Genomic DNA, 16618 nt, shown 5'->3' on the forward strand with positions numbered 1-16618 from the left:
TGAACATTTCATTCATATTTATTATGGGGCTCAGTTAATCCCACAGCGGGGCGTAAGACAAACAGAAACTGAAGGTTCGGTACTCTTCTTTAGCAAGACAAGGCAGGCAGAAATATTACATTGTACATCAGTGTTTCCTATTGTATTCAATACATTACAGAATGCACGATTATATTATTATTATGCTCTATTATAAAGGGTTAATCCAGGCCACCTTGTTGTATTTCTGAAATATAATTTCAAGCATGAAAAAGAGATCGCAATTGGATATTTAAATGAATATTATAAATATCTGTAAGAAATTATGCTATGTAAAATAATATATTTATAAAATGCCACCGCATGATCAAAGATGAAGTTTAAGCGTTCTTAATAACGCTAGCATGAAGCTCAGCGTCACTATCAAAATTGCTGCGTTGCAAGCCAGGTCTTCATAGCTGGAAAGAGGTGTTGGCGCTTGGTGCCAGATCTAGGCTATTAGGCAGATGATCAAACACTTCCCAATCTAAATCATCCAAGACTTGCTGTGTACGAATGGCTGTATGGGGACGTGCTTTGTCATGAAAAAACAAAATTTTTGAGCTTAATTTCCCCTACGATTATTTTGTATTGCTTGTCGTAGCTTCTGCAATGTTTAACAGTACCTCTCTGTATTAATTGCTGATCCTCGTTCAAGGAAATCAACCAGAATCACACCCTTAGCGTCCCAAAAAAACAGTTGCTATAATCTTTCTCGCTGACAAGAGTTTGGAGACAATTTCTTGAGTTTTTTTGGAGAATGTGTGTGCCCCCATTCTTTAGACTGCGTTTTTGTTTTACAATTGACATGCTTCAACCATGTTTCATCACCAGTAACGATACGATCGAGAACTTCGTTACCATGTTTAATGTATTCATCAAGGAAAGTTAGTGATGCAGCAAGTCTTTGTTTTGTGTGATCTTCCGTAAGAATTTTTTGAACCCACCTGGCACAAAATTTGTGGTATCCAAGCTTCTCTACAACAATTTCATGAAGTAAACTTTGTGAAATTTGTGGGAAATGTTCCGAGAATTCAGTCATTGTAAAATGGCGATTTTCACGAACTTTGTCATTGATTTTCAACATCAAATCTTTAATAACTAAGCTAGGAAGACTGCAACAACTATCGTCATGAACATTGGTACGGCCATTTTTAAAGTTAATACACCACTGCATTACTCTGCTTTCACTCATTATTCCATTTCTATAAACTTCACATAGTTGGCAATAGATTTCAATTGGTTTATGGTTTTTTTTTGACAACAAAAACCTAATCACTGGATGCACTTCACAAGTAGCGGAATTTTCAACTGCAGTACACATTTTAATTAATCACAATGAGGGAAGTAAAAGAAATAAAAACCCTGTGCAACTACAGCTCGATGCATATTGAACGCCGGTGTTTTTACACCACAGTAGCCCTGCCCACTGCCGCACCATTAAAAAACGTCTGTTACTCTCTGGATAGCCCTTGTATAAGATTAAAATGTTATATTGTATAAGAATGAGTATACAGGTAAAATATATAAAAATGGCCTGGTATATTTCAATATGCCATGAAAAATCGTGCTATCATTAAAAGGATTAATAAATCTGATTTTAAATTATATATTTTATTAATATTGATAGTCTTTAGTTACCACCACTGATGCATAATAGTAGTTTTTCAGACATTAGTTTTCTAAACTAAATTTACGTCAAGAAAACATAGTTTTAATTACCTGTCTGTTCTCGAGCCTGTGCAGATTCTGTACTGTTGTTGTGTAAACATCAATGAACGGTTGCAGCATCACTGAGTACAGTCTTTGCAGATCATTGTCAGTGTTTACCTGACAACACAATATTTTCAATTTCACATCCAGTAATAGTTCAAACAGTTAATAAAACTTTCAAGGAAAATGAATGTGCTGGAAAAAAAATCTTTGGGCCAACCACTAGACTTAATTTCATTTGAAACGGGTGCCAAAAACATTCATTCCCATGGGAACTGACACAATAGGAAATTAAAAAACAGACAATGCATTCTTGGACTTTAATAAGCCAAGGACTTGCATATATACAAAATTACAACATATTATTTATTATTATTTAAACCATATACATGTCTTAGATGTTTACAGAATTATAAATTAGGCTGTAATAAACTGAGAGAAAAGTTAAAACTCATTGTGATCTAAATCTACTGTGAGGGCGGAAAAATATCATCCTTACACTAATTGTGTGCCACAAAGCGTACATCCTCAGTCAAGAGGTCACATCTGAGAATATTTGTACTATTTTCAGTGTTATACCCACGTTGTATTTTGTTTAAACACTATTTTGTATTTATAAAATAGTTTTCTGGATTTTATTATTATTTATCAAACTTTTATAGTGGGGCCAAAATGTTTGTTTTACTAGATTATAATGTCTTTCCTTAAAAACTGCCACAATTAAAATTTAGAATTGTAAGAGAATAAATACATTGTTACATACTGGACTAGCTTAAGTACACAATCTTATAGAGCAATACTGGACTATAGGTAAACCGCTTACAAAAAGACCCTGGATGATCTCAGTTCACGCAGGGTGGGGTAAATACAACTCCGACGCTGTGATGCAGCACTCTCCAAGTATGCACCACTTCTCGGCAATCGCTCTATTAGATCAGCTGATTGATCTGGCTCAGTCGGTCTTGTTCACTGCTGCGATTCGTTCAGTTGAACCGGTCAGTACAGAGCCTTACTAAGCCTTCCCGCTAGAGCGTGTTTTACTGGTCATCATGTTGACCGAACAAAATGAACAAACGAACGACTGGATGTAATGACCGAGTGAACGAAAGGATCTGCTAGTAAAAGAGTGTTTGAATAGAGGAAGAAACAGCATATTGTCCAGTGAATCGAAAGATATATAACAATAAATGTACTATTTTAGGAATCTAGTAAATGCTAATATATCAATTAAAACATATTTTAAAATGTAATTGTAAGTTACTAGATACATTACTAAATATTTTAAATGGTAATACTTTTAATCAATGGACTTTGTTGATTGATATGCCTTTGATTTATCATAAGTAAGGTTATTCCCTACAAATGGGGAGACTCCCTAGTCCCCCTGTTGAGTTATACGATTACGGTTTTATTCTTAATCGGTTAGCAGTGAACGAAAGTAACGACATGAACAATTTTGAGGACCTAGTGTAACCTAATGCATAAACTCTATAGTTTTAGTTAGTCCCATATGATGTTAAGCTATTTTTCATGGATAAGAATTTTTAAATGAACTAATAATATTATAATTTTTAACGATGATTAAAAATAGCATATTTGGTTTGAAAAAAATATCAAACTCATTCGGTTGACAGGAAAAAGTGAACGAAAAGTTCTAGGTGAACGGGTCTTTTGAAACACTCTGATCTGGATCACTTGACTGACCCGTTCGAATTGAACGACACATCTCTAATGGCCACTGCCACTGCACGGCTAACCTCAAAACAAAATGCAAGCTTCCTGGATACATCTATGTCTACATTAATATTTTACGCTTAGACCGCGACACTTGTACATGCCTATACAAAGAAATATATAGTTATAGAACAGGTAAAGTAGTTGCAGTGTAAACAAATCTGTGAGAGCGAGACACGATCCACACAGCTGATAAACAGATACAAGAAGGTACTGGTCCCACTCACCACCCCAACTCCCCGCCGGAGGGGGGCCCCTCCTGTGCGGTACTGCTCAGAAATTTGCTTCTGCGCAGGTTTCTTTAATAGCGGTTGACCTATAGTGTACTTTTGCACAATGTTAACACTCTCAGCCCCAGATGAAGATTTATGATTATGATATTAATTACTGTAGAGTAACACAGACACCTGGGGCTGAAAGTATTAAAACATATGGTTTTGTATTTTCCAATTGTCAATGACACTGGAAACTTGACGGATATTGGGTTAGATCGTATACATGGTAGCCAACCTGTAAAACCAATATGAATTTGCCTAATATAAATCCTTCAAGCATTTTTGTGTCTAGTAATCTGAATTTTATCTGCAGCAATACAAAGAGTAATTTTTATACAATTCAAACCCAAATTTGGTATCCTCCGAAGGTCAAAGATTATAAATTTGGGAATCTTTCCATAAAACACCAATACACATTTTTACCTTATATTCTGGACCTAGGTCCTCCAGTCGATTGCTGATCACTAAATCCTCCTCATATTCGTCATTATTTTCTATGTGCCTGGCAAACCTTTGGCTCCATTCTTGTTCTTCTGTCAACATGGCTTTCTGAAAAACAAAATTACTGAGTGTTTATTTGAACATTTAAATGTATTTAATAAATAATATAGTGCTACTGAAAACTGTAGGAATGGTGTGTAATTTTATAATGCTACATAATTGTGGACACGTCTATTCTATGCCATTTGCGATTGTTAACTTTTTAAGAAGGATGGCGTGAGAGAATTCAATACGAAATCCTAATATGTATGATTTATTCAATTCGCTCATTTAATAGTTTTGATAAAACAAAAACATTTATATAAAATATCAAAATAATAAAAATTAAATATAAAATATGAAAATCCCCAAAAAATTGTAATCTAGGAGATAAAGAATTGTTAGTGCACACATGTTAGTTTCATGTTCACACTGATAAATAACATTTAAAATTTTAAGTTAATTCATCAATATTTTAGAGACTACCCATAAATTAGACTTATTGGCCAAAAAAAGACCAGGCTCATTTAAAGCATGCTGTAGTTTTACTAATATAATTGTAACTCTGTACCATTTATAGCAACAACCATAATTCCCTAAAACTATCCAGGAAAAAACAAAACAGAAGGAAGCCATACTGGGCCAACAAACACACCCAACTCAAGAATCTGTACGAGGTGGATTCAGAAAGTTCCCGGACTGTACTCGCCATTTTTTAGACACGACTGTATAAACTGGTGCACTAGTAGCCTCTGCCACAATAGCCACTGAGTCATTTTGTCGAGTTTTCGTTGCTGTGAGTGGTTAGGTTATGTCTATAAGTTGTGCTTTGTTGTTGTGTGTTATCATTATGTAGCAGTTTTTGTGATGGCTGATAAATAAATAAAAAGCTCCCTAGTCACTGCCTTATTTCTTGACTCCTGTAAAGCGTTTGATGCCCTCAACCACAATCAGCTTCTCTATAAGCTACAAACACTGGGAACTATGGGAAAAACAGCACAATGGTTTTCTAGCCACTTAAACAACAGACAACAGCTTGTTGAAATAGTAGACACACGAAATGGCACTAAGTACATTCTTAAAAACTCCCATTAAGAAGAGGAGTGCCAGAAAGCTATTGAAAGGTTTTTAGAAAATTGAAAATCACTGTGACATCACTCTACATATGGAAGACAATCCCTCATATAGTTTCAAACATTCAAAGAAGAAACGAAGACCAACATCACATAATAAACATCTCCAACTTTACTCTTCCGATACACCGACTTGCCCTATATGAAAAGAAGCCATCCTTCAAGGGAGAACTCTTCTTCAACAAACTCCCGGACAACATAAAAAACACACCAACTACGGATCAGAGGAAAACTTTCATAAAACTGTTGTATTCTTTAATTGTTTGCTACTGAATATTTAGGCTTATGTAGGATAACGTTGCTGATATAAGTTGTATATTACACAAATTTTACTTGGTTATCATAAAATAAAACACACAATAGCATCAGCACTAGAACATAACCAATCTAGCAAAGAAGCAGTACAACAAGAAACAAATAACGGTCATCATCAACTGTAACAAAATAAAGAATGGTTTGAACAGAACAAAGAATGGTGCAAGTTACGGAACATTGAGCTTTATTGACAGCAACTGATGATAAGCGAAGTTATTAATATTTCTTTCATAAATGGCCTTATTTTAATTGGAGATAATTTATTTTGGTAAAATGTTTAATAAATAACACATAGGTAATATATTTTATTGTTACTTAAATGTAAATTTTCTCAACGATTGACGGATCGGACGTTGGTCTCTGAAGGGTAAAAAAGTTGTTTATATTGCAGTACTTTTTACAACCTATAAAATTACTGACCTGTTGAGGTAGAAGGATTTCTGCAGTGAGGAAGGATTCTATCACTTCACTGATGGCAGTTTCCAGAGTCTGGCAAGTCTTTGTGAAGATGAACTCGTACTGCATCACCTCACAGAGCTCCACACACTTGGACATTAGCTGGCCCTGGTAGACGACTCCTGTTGAACTTTCCTTCAACAGGCACTTGATACAGGTACCTGTATTCCAATATACATAGCACTTCATGTAATATTTCACTACACTGATGTTTACCACAATTTTATGAAAATAGTTTAGCAAATTTACTCCCTTAACAAAATATATACAAAATGTAAATCCTACAACATCTCCATCTGATCACAAGAAAATATTTCTTGTAATGGAAGTAAGAAGAAAATAAGACACATGAAAATATAAGATAAATAAATAATATATCTCTGCAAGTTAAAACCCGATAATAACATATTTCTAAAGCTACATAGTTTTTGTCTGCTTGTACAGTAATATTAAATCAAATTTTCATGGGTCAGTGAATAATACACCATTAACCTATTGCAGATTTATTTGTTTGGCTCCTCCGGCCCCATTTTTTGAAAGTTAATTTGCGTGTTTTCAGCAGAACAGAAATGTTTTGACACATCGAACTGCCCAGTGTGATACACGTAATTGATTCTGTAAAATGCAAAAATAGTTGCTGTGATCACTAGCACTACTTAACGAAGAGTAAATTCAGCCAATTCAATAACTGCGATCTATGGAATATTTACAAATGTGTTTGAGAAATCTAAAGAATATACGAGGGCTATCCAAAAAGTAGGTTACGTTTTGCTCTGTAGCCACAATGGGTGCGTCTATCATCGGCACTTTGATGTCAGGGCGTTTCTCCGTTCAGTCGCAATTCAGCCGTGAAAGTGAGAGGTCGCTCCTTGTTGTTTTACAATAGCAGTTTAAAATGCGTGACAATTGATAACCCTGCGAGTTGTGAAGTGCGGTTGGTAATACGGTTTTTGTTAGTTAAGCACAATAAACTAATTGAGATTTATCTAAACTAAAATTTTGTATAGAACTTCGTTTTTGAAGTAACCGCTGTATTGTTGGATAAATTCCAAGTTAATTATTGTGTCATTGTACCATTCAACTGATGGTGACCATAATATTTTTCCTCAATAAACTTGAAAATCTTTTATTATATTTAACTCAATGGGCCAATTATACAATAGTTATTGGAGGCGATTTGAATATTAAATTTGATATTACAAAAAAAACAAACCATCTGAGTTAAATATTTTTTAAATTTATTAAGGGAGTACAATTTTTATTGTCTGAATCAATCTCCCACACACGAGGTGCAAATTGCCTTGACAACATTTTTGTCAATTGTAGGCAGAATAGGGTTAACTCTTGTAATATTTTTCGTTTTCCCTTTTCTGATCATGATGGTGTAATGGCTGACCTTAATGTGCTAGATACTCAAGCTCTTTCTGCACCAAATGATAAAAATGGTTTTATTGGAAAAAACATGTACTTACAAATTGTCTTGCCTAAACAAGAAATATGCAACTTAATATCTAGTTTGAATGCTTATGACTGGAAACATTTAATTAATGAAATTAAGTTCACTGACGCTGAACAATCTTTTTAGTCCTTTTTTCAAATTCTTTTAAATAATATAAATTATTACTCAGTTATTAAGAAAAAATCATTTATAGCTAAAAGCAATTTTAAATATAAATGGTACACTAGTGAATTAAGGAATATGAAAGAAAAATTGTTATGTTTTGACTCTTTAATCAGAAGTTCTAGGGAGCCTTCGAATGAACTTCTCCAACTTTTTAACCCACCTAAAAAAAAGAATATAAATTATCTATTAAAAACGCCAAACTTAATCACAACAAACAATTATATTAAAAACCAGCAACAATAAAAATAAAGCTGCATGGGAAATAATTAAAAGCAAGAGTAAAAGTACACCCCATAGGCTTCAAACTGATATTACTTCAGAAGATTTTTAGTAATTTTTTTATTGACTCAATAAAAAAAATTAAAGTGAAAACCGGTACATTTATTAATAGTAGTTTAAATTCATTAAAAGCTAATTGTATTAATTCATCATTTTTATCATTTAAATCAATCAAGCCATCTGACACAATTGATGCAGCTAAAAGACTAAACAATTCAGATAGTAATGACATCTACAATATATCCAATAATCTGTTAAAGAGATTTGATTTATACTTTTGTTGAGCCACTAACCACTTTGCTTCAATATGTGTATGAGTCAGGGTAATTTTTCCGGAGCAACTGAAGGTGTCCAGAATTTGTCCAGTCTTTAAAAAAGGTCCCTATAATGATCCAAGTAGCTACCGCCCAATTTCGGTCATCCCAGTCTTGTCTAAATTACTAGAACTACTGGTCTATGACCAAATAAGTGACTATTTAGAAGAAAATAAAATTTTAAGTCCATCACAATTTGGTTTCAGAAGAGGTAAATCCACTATTGATGCCATTGACAAGCTAATACGAAATATACTGTCAACTTTTGAAAATAAGGCCTTTGCTCAGGCCACTTTATGTGACCTGAGTAAGGCCTTTGATTGTGTAGAACACAGTACTCTTTTAGCCAAATTAAAAGCATTATGGAATTCATGGAAGTGCCCTTGATTTTATAAAATCATACCTCATCAATAGAACACAAAAAAGTATACATCAAAGGAAGTTGGTCACAGGAAGTCAAAATAGAGTACGGTGTCCCTCAGGGATCTGTACTTGGACCCTTACTTTTTTATCATATATATATAAATGATATAACATTGGCTGTTGATGCTAATACGCTTCTCTACGCTGATGACACAACTTTTTTCAATAGTAGTAATAACCTGAATGAAACTAAAGAAATTAACCGACACCACAATAAACAAGGCATCAATATGGTTTAAAGAAAACGGTTTTTTAATGAATGAAACTAAAACTCAAAACATTTTGTTTACTTTAAAATCAATTCCTGAAAATAGTTTTAATTTTGAATCAAGTAGTGTAATCAAAATTTTAGGAATTCATATTGATAATAATCTTTCATGGGGACCTCACATTGATTTTTCTGTCTACTAAATTATCTAGAATTATTTTTTTATTGAAACGTCTATCTTGCTGCATAAAAGTGAAAAATTATGTTCGGACTGCATATTTTGGATACTTTCAGTGAATTTTGAGATACGGATTAATACTGTGGGGAAATAGTGCTAGAGTTCAGGAAATAATGGTGCTTCAAAAGAAAGCTGTTAGATTGTTGGTAAAGCTGAATATCTTGATAATTGTAAACCTGTTTTTTTATTAACCAAGGAATACTTACATAGTTAATTTATATTTGTTTGACTTATCTGTTTACATTTTAAATAATAAGGACTTAATAAACCATACACAAACACATAATTATAACACACGAAACAAAAATAACATTTTAATTGAATATTGTCGACTGAGCAAATCTTTGAATAGTCATGTTATAATTGGGCCTTGAAGGTGTATAACAAATTGAAACATTTGATAGAAAAAATACCCTCTTAAAAATTTATAAAAATAAACTTTATGAATGGCTATTATTAAAAAACCCTTTATATAATATTGATGAGTTTTTTTCTATTAACAAAATAGACTTTTAATGATTGTTTTAAGATAAACTCATAATATAACTAATATAATTATCAACTAGACAATTAATGTCTTATATTGTTATATATATAATATTTATGTATTATACTTATTAAATATTATTTAGAGACAATGCTACTTAGTCTGTAGCTGAATTAGACTTTGTCAATGCATGTAACATGTTTTACGACAAATAAACGAATTTATTATTTATTATTATTATTTATCACCAACTCTGTGAAGTTTATGAGAACAATGTGATTACAGAAGGTAGAGTGTGTCAGTGGTGCATTAGGTTTAAAAATGGCTGAATTAGTGTGCATGATGATGAATGAAGTAGACGGTCAAGTATTGTGACCAATGAAGTAGTCTGCAAAGTTGATGAGAAAATTTAAAAAGACCGCCGATTAACAATAACGGAACTCTCACTTAAGTTTTTCTCAAATTTCAAGGAGTTTTTACACAAAATTGTTACACAGAAGTTAGGTTACCATACATTTTGTGCAAGATAGGTACCGAAAATCTTAACAGAAACTCATAAAAATCAGTGTATGGCTGCTTCATTGATATTTTTGGACACATATGAAATAGATGGTGATTTACTGATTGTACTGAATGTATGTGTGATTCCAATTTTTGAATCATTACAGGAGACAAGAATTGGGTAAAACACATGAATTGTGACGCAGCGCTTTGATGATGATAAGTAACTGTGGGAGAGTGTGAATACCTGGTTGAAATCTCAGGTGGTAGAATTTTATAAAGCTGGAATTTCAACTAGTTCACCGCTAGTTGATAAGTGCTTAAATTTGTATGGTGACTATGTTGAAAAATAGTATTTTAGTGTCACTTTCAAATGTATATAATAAAACTTTTTTTCAAAACGTAATCTACTTTCTAGATTGCCCTTTTATATATAATTTAATTTGAAAGTTAAGTAACCCTAAAAAAAAAAACATTAAATGTATTATATATAACACTGAACTTGTAACAATTTGTTTAGAATCTGTTAATCTTACCCATCTTAATTGGTTCAAGTATTCCACTAGTTTGAAATAAAATATATTATAGACCAATAGGTTAAAGGGAACAAATTGTTTCACCATAAATCCCGTCTTCTATTCACTCAATAACAACTTACTTACTGTCAAGTGTTACAATAAATGCTAAAATTATTGTATTTCTTGAGATTTTTTTTTCTTTTTAAAAATTTAGGTTTGGTAAACCTAATAGTCTAGAAGCCAAAAACCTTTTGTATAAGCACACAAAATTGTTTTCTTGGTAATGATGGAGAGATTTTTCCTAAGAAAACAATCGGTCATCGTGATAAACATAACTCATAGACGACTATATAACCACCAGACAACTAGAAAAAGAAAATAAAACCCACAATTTAAAGGCACTATGTACAGTTAACCGATGATGATTTATTATTTATTTACGTGTTTTACAGTTATTTTAAATACTTTGTGAGAATCTTGTCAATTACTGTTGTCACTACACGAATTATGAGAGCAGTGCCTGTAGTTCCATTATGTAAGTATCCTTGTTTTAACCCTAAAACTGGCTTGCATTTTAGCCTTAAGTGGCACAGCTTTTTAACCCCTTGTGCAGAGTAAACAAAAAAATAAATACAAAATCAGTTACTATGCAAAATATAAAGGATTATATATTATTTAATTCAGAATAAAATACAATGACAACAATAAAAGAAATAAATATTGGGTTTGCCTTTACATTTAAGGATGTATAGTGCTCTGGAAGATGAAACTTATTTTTGAAAAACAATTGTATCTTCAATTTAAAAATTGAATTTGAATTACAAAAATCCAAAACATACAAAAAATTCAGGTTGTTATACTAATCAAGGAAGTCTACTTAAAATATAGAAAGAAAATAACATACAAAATAAACGAAACAGGTTTTAATTTGTTTTTTTTTTTTTTTTTATAAAATACTACTTTGGGAGATATAAATGTAAAATAACATTGTTTTAAATATGTGTGTCATATATCATTAAGAAGATCAACTGATTAAATGGAGTAATATATCTTTATTAATAGTGCTTAACCCTTTAACAATCAGGCCATAGTTTTAACTTTACTTCGTAACACCCCAGCTATTGAATTTTAGTTTACTTGCCAAAAAGGCCATCCTAAAATGGAACTTTTGACACACTTCTACAAAAACTGGTGTAACTCATCTATAAATAGTAGTATCTTAATGATTTTTGTTTTGTTTTACTTAATATTATATTTAAAAGCATAAAAATATTTTTCTTAATAATGAAACCTGTTTTAAAAATTTTGTTCCTTTCAATGTATTAGTTCTTTTGTTTGTATTTGATTGTTAAGAACTAGAAGATGGTAAGAAAATATACAAATTGTTACATGTATACTGAAAAACTCATGTGAATATGTTCAGAACTAAAGTTTTTGGAAATATTTGTCCAAAAATGTAAAAATAAGAAAGGTTATCTATTAATTTATGTTTCGTTTGATATTATATAACAAACTAAAAATAAAGAAGTAAAGGAATAACGTAATCAAATAAGGGTGCAGAGATCTTGGCTCATGACCATTTGGAAATATAGTTCCAGAACCAGTAGATCGGCCCGTGACCATCAAGGGATAAATTTGTAAAAACAGCCAACAATGTATAATAGGCCTATATCAGAGTGACCACTAATTTTATTAAAGAGTTGAGTCAAGCTAAGAAAAATAATAAATGAAAACACAATTTCTTCTGATATCTTCCTATTTCAACCTCCACCAAAACTATTGTAACTGATGATTGATTTCCTTCTTAGGAAAAATTCTTTTATAAATTAAAAAAAAAAAACAGATTGTGCCTTTATACAGTATACATTGGCTTTTGGCTCCTGGACTACAATACAGAATATAACAATGATTGTTTCTATAACCACCTCTCCATCTCAGATAGCTTTGATAAAATATGATGAATTCAATGGCTCGATGTGATATTCTATAACTTATTGCAGTTAGATACAAGGAAATAGACCTCACCTATTACAGCTTCCAACACAAAGTGTGGCATGAGTCCGTTGCTGTAGTATTGTAGCTCTATAACATTAGGCAGGATAGTAACAGGTGTGACAACAACGCCACTACCAGTTCTCTCTCTCCTCACGAGACCAGGCCCCAACACGTCGATGGCATGATTAATCACATCCACGGAATCTCCGACAAAACCGCAGTCTCTATCTGTGTAACTGAGCTGCTCCCTCAGCCTGTCCAGGGCCTCGGCAATTGATTCTATGGGGGCACCCTCTCGGAACACATTCAGGAGCAGGAAACTTACAGCATTCGTGGACATCACTGCTGTTGACCGGCAACAGTCTGACAAACAACACCACTCTTTCAACTCTACAAGTCTTAGGGGAAATCTTCACATATTTCAAATAGATCTAGATTAAAGTAATAAGAGCTCATGTTTAATTCACTGCAGGAAAGTAAAGAAAAATGTAGAAAACGTTACATTTAAACTTATAAAAGGCAGCAAAATGCTCAGCATTTTCCTCCAAAGTTTTCACAAGTTGTTTGTATTTTTTCATTAACTGTAGTATCATGTGATTGATTAACTGTGTTTGAGTCTCCATCATTGTATCACATGGGAACTCTTGACATTGCAAAGTCACAACTTGTCAACATGTCTGATACTGAGTGCTCACAGCTTTTTTCAATGTGTTGTTAAACATTGCAGGTAATTTTGCAGTTGTCAAGTGGTTTTTATCTGGCCATTGCATGGTACACAATGATTGATAAAATAACACATTAGATCAAAACAAATTTCTTAATCTATCCTCCATCACTTGTTTGATATACTGTACAACAAATGTATATCTGATTAACAAACATGCTATTTAGAAAATGTGAACTTGTTAACCCTTAAGTACTGACACGTGGTGTTTTCAGACCCCCGCCTTGTTAAATATAGAGACACCCGGGTCACAAATAACCACACTAGTACTTAAGGGTTAATGATTGCTTGTGTGATAATTTTTGAGGTAGGTTACTTAGTTTGGCAAGAGAGTAAAGTTGTGTTTAGAGAATGAGTTGCCCTGAGGTAGCTTACACTAAACCTGACATTAAAAGTAAACTGTAAAGATAGAATGACCACAGATACTGACCATATACTACGTGCCTAGCGATGCTGTCCACCAGCTGCCTGTGCTCCTCCACCACCACATCTGTTCCATACAGTGAGGCCGTCGATGGAACACTATGCAAGATTTTCTTCTTGTTAGTTTTGGGGGCAATCTTGCTCTGGAATGTGCTCACCAATTCCTGCAAACCATTTCATTGAACCTATCATTAGTGATACACAAATGTTCTGGACAAACTCTATGCTCTTTAGTGAAGATAACTTTATTACTCCATTATACTAAAACCAATATTTATAATTTAATAATTTACTACCATAGGATTATAGCATACAATAAAAAATATACTGAAATAGCTATAATATTTGTGAAGCAAACAGATTTAGATTTTTTTTTTCCATGCTTACTTGAATGAATGATTTCCAAAATTGTATCATTTAACTGCTGAAATTTGAAAAAAATATCACAAATTAGGCTTGATATCTTAAATTCAGTTATGTTTCGCTCATCGGTGTTCACCAAGAGATTTTTTGAACATTTCAATCTCTAAATGTGGAAATTTAACCATGAAATCTACTAAAGACTTGGAGGCTCAGGACATTTACAAACTTTACAAGTTTATTAACATTGGAATTTTGAAACAGAGGTTACTTTTAAGTCATTAGTGCTTCCCGTCATTGCTTTAAAAAGTTTTGCTTTTTAAACTAATTGAAATGATATGAGATTTTACAAACACTATTATGTTATCTCATGGGTCCTTCTAGTATACACGTTTGCTCTATGATTTCTTTCAGTTCCTTCTTATCTCAATGGCCTTTTCACACTGCTTTATTAAACAGGGTGGGAGGGTGCTAATATGCCCCACCTGGTAGTGAATGTATTATATATATATATATATATATATATACTGATGTCAGGGAGAAACTAAATCAGTGGAATAGAATTTGGTGTTTTCATCATTTGTTGCTGTTTATTTATTAAGTGGGTTTTCTAAAAATATTTTAAAATGTGCCTAATATTACTTTGGTTAATGTCTAAAATATTCTAAATAATAATTCTATATGCCACATAATAATAAATATTTTAGACATTAACCAAAGTAATATTAGGCACATTTTAAATATTTTTAGAAACCCACTTAATAAATAAACAGCAACAAATGATGAAAACACCAAATTCTATTCCACTGATTTAGTTTCTCCCTGACATCAGTCACGATTAGGTTCTTACCCTGAGACTGAAAGGCTGGTTGAAGTCGACCCGCATGATACCGTAGTGAGATGTGAGAGCTGACCAGATGCTGCTCACAGCTGAACGGAATGTCTCCATTTCCTTGGGTTGGCCGGTCTGCTCACGGACAAAGTTACCATCTACGATTCGTTCATAGTTTATGCTGACCGGTACCAACAGAGCGTCCTCTATTGTACCATCCATGTACGCATCCACAAACACACTCAGTAATCCTCCTACAACAATATCAAGTTATGATGTAGCTGTAACCTCACATTTGGTATTTGTCTCATCAATGTGTGGTTATTACTACTGTGGTCATCACAGCAACTGTTACTGTTAGTAAATGACAAGCATTTTAACACTTTATTCATTGTAAACATTTATTTAGCTATTACTAAATGTGAATAAAAACAATACTTTTTCAAATGGTTTATTTTTTTGGACGAGGCCTTTTGAAACCATAGGTTTCATCATCAGGCAACTCCACAAATCAATTTATTTAGCTGTTCCAGTAGTCAGTAACATATATTTATTGATTGGAAATATGAGTATGGTACAAAATTGTAATTCTTTGTAAATAAAAAAATGAGTTCTTAATTACTCTCATTCTTATAAATGTTACTTTAATGTGTGTTATTACCTTTTTTTTAAACAAATAAAATCCCAAAATGTTCGTTTCCAAGAGTGAACAGATTTCAGTTGTAAAATCAAATCTAATTGAATTAATTTGATGCTTTCATAGTAAATATTAGATTTTTCAGGAAAAAATGTTGCAATTATAGAACTAAAGATAAGAACAAATTGTGTCTCTTACTTCATTACACAAGTAAATATGTAAAATGGCATCCTAGTTTTACACTACTTGTGGAAAAATCAGCTTATATCTTCAGAGCAAAATGACATGATACTTGGTATTTTTCACTTATGAACTAATGGAAGTATTACAATATGGCTATTAAATTTATGCTGAGTGATATTTGTATATGTGTTTAAATCAATTTTATTAAAAAAGTTATAATTTGTGCATTTTAGATTTTTTATTTGTGAGAGGCTTAGGTAACGTTGGCACTTTGTGAAGAACGTCACTGTCAGTATAGACCACGCAGACTGTTAACACTGCAGACTACTACTAAACATGACATAGTAAACTCATGCTAGTCCTAACTAATTAGTACTAAAATCGGTAAATATTTAACAGAAATAATTAGAAATTTACTTATAAAAAGGTACACAACAGAGTTAATAATACGTTATAATTATGCCTACACGGTTTTAAAAACATTTCAGTTTATTAGTATTGATACAAATATTGCTATTGGCTCGGGTTAAAATTTATTTTTGTTCCAAAGTCAGTTTTAAAAATGCAAATTTATATATTTTTGAAGTTATTTACAAATCTTTTCGTATAAATTGAGGAAAGGATATGCGAGAGGAAAGGGGCAGGAAGTAATAGACTATGTTATCCTGTGAATGTTGAGTTCAGCTCTAGTTTGAGCTTCTTCGTCACCAAAGTTTTTGAATCTCTTCAGCTGAACATGACTGCAAAT

General features: G+C 32.5%; 1 protein-coding gene across 13 annotated transcripts in view; it reads right to left on the bottom strand.

Annotated features, from left to right (window-relative positions):
* LOC124359235 (glycerol-3-phosphate acyltransferase 1, mitochondrial) overlaps positions 1-16618 on the bottom strand; it is a 90212-nt gene that overhangs the window by 7833 nt on the left and 65761 nt on the right. For all 13 annotated transcript variants that reach the window (XM_046811815.1, XM_046811817.1, XM_046811809.1 and 10 more), the window contains 6 exons: positions 15069-15304; positions 13866-14022; positions 12742-13074; positions 6089-6285; positions 4164-4289; positions 1741-1848 (listed from right to left, as the gene is read on the bottom strand). In XM_046811815.1, the coding sequence (XP_046667771.1) occupies positions 1741-1848; positions 4164-4289; positions 6089-6285; positions 12742-13074; positions 13866-14022; positions 15069-15304 (1157 nt within the window). The remainder of the gene's footprint in view (positions 1-1740; positions 1849-4163; positions 4290-6088; positions 6286-12741; positions 13075-13865; positions 14023-15068; positions 15305-16618) is intronic.

This window comes from Homalodisca vitripennis, chromosome 4 (genome assembly GCF_021130785.1).
Source record: "Homalodisca vitripennis isolate AUS2020 chromosome 4, UT_GWSS_2.1, whole genome shotgun sequence".
In the NCBI taxonomy this organism is placed as follows: domain Eukaryota; kingdom Metazoa; phylum Arthropoda; class Insecta; order Hemiptera; family Cicadellidae; genus Homalodisca; species Homalodisca vitripennis.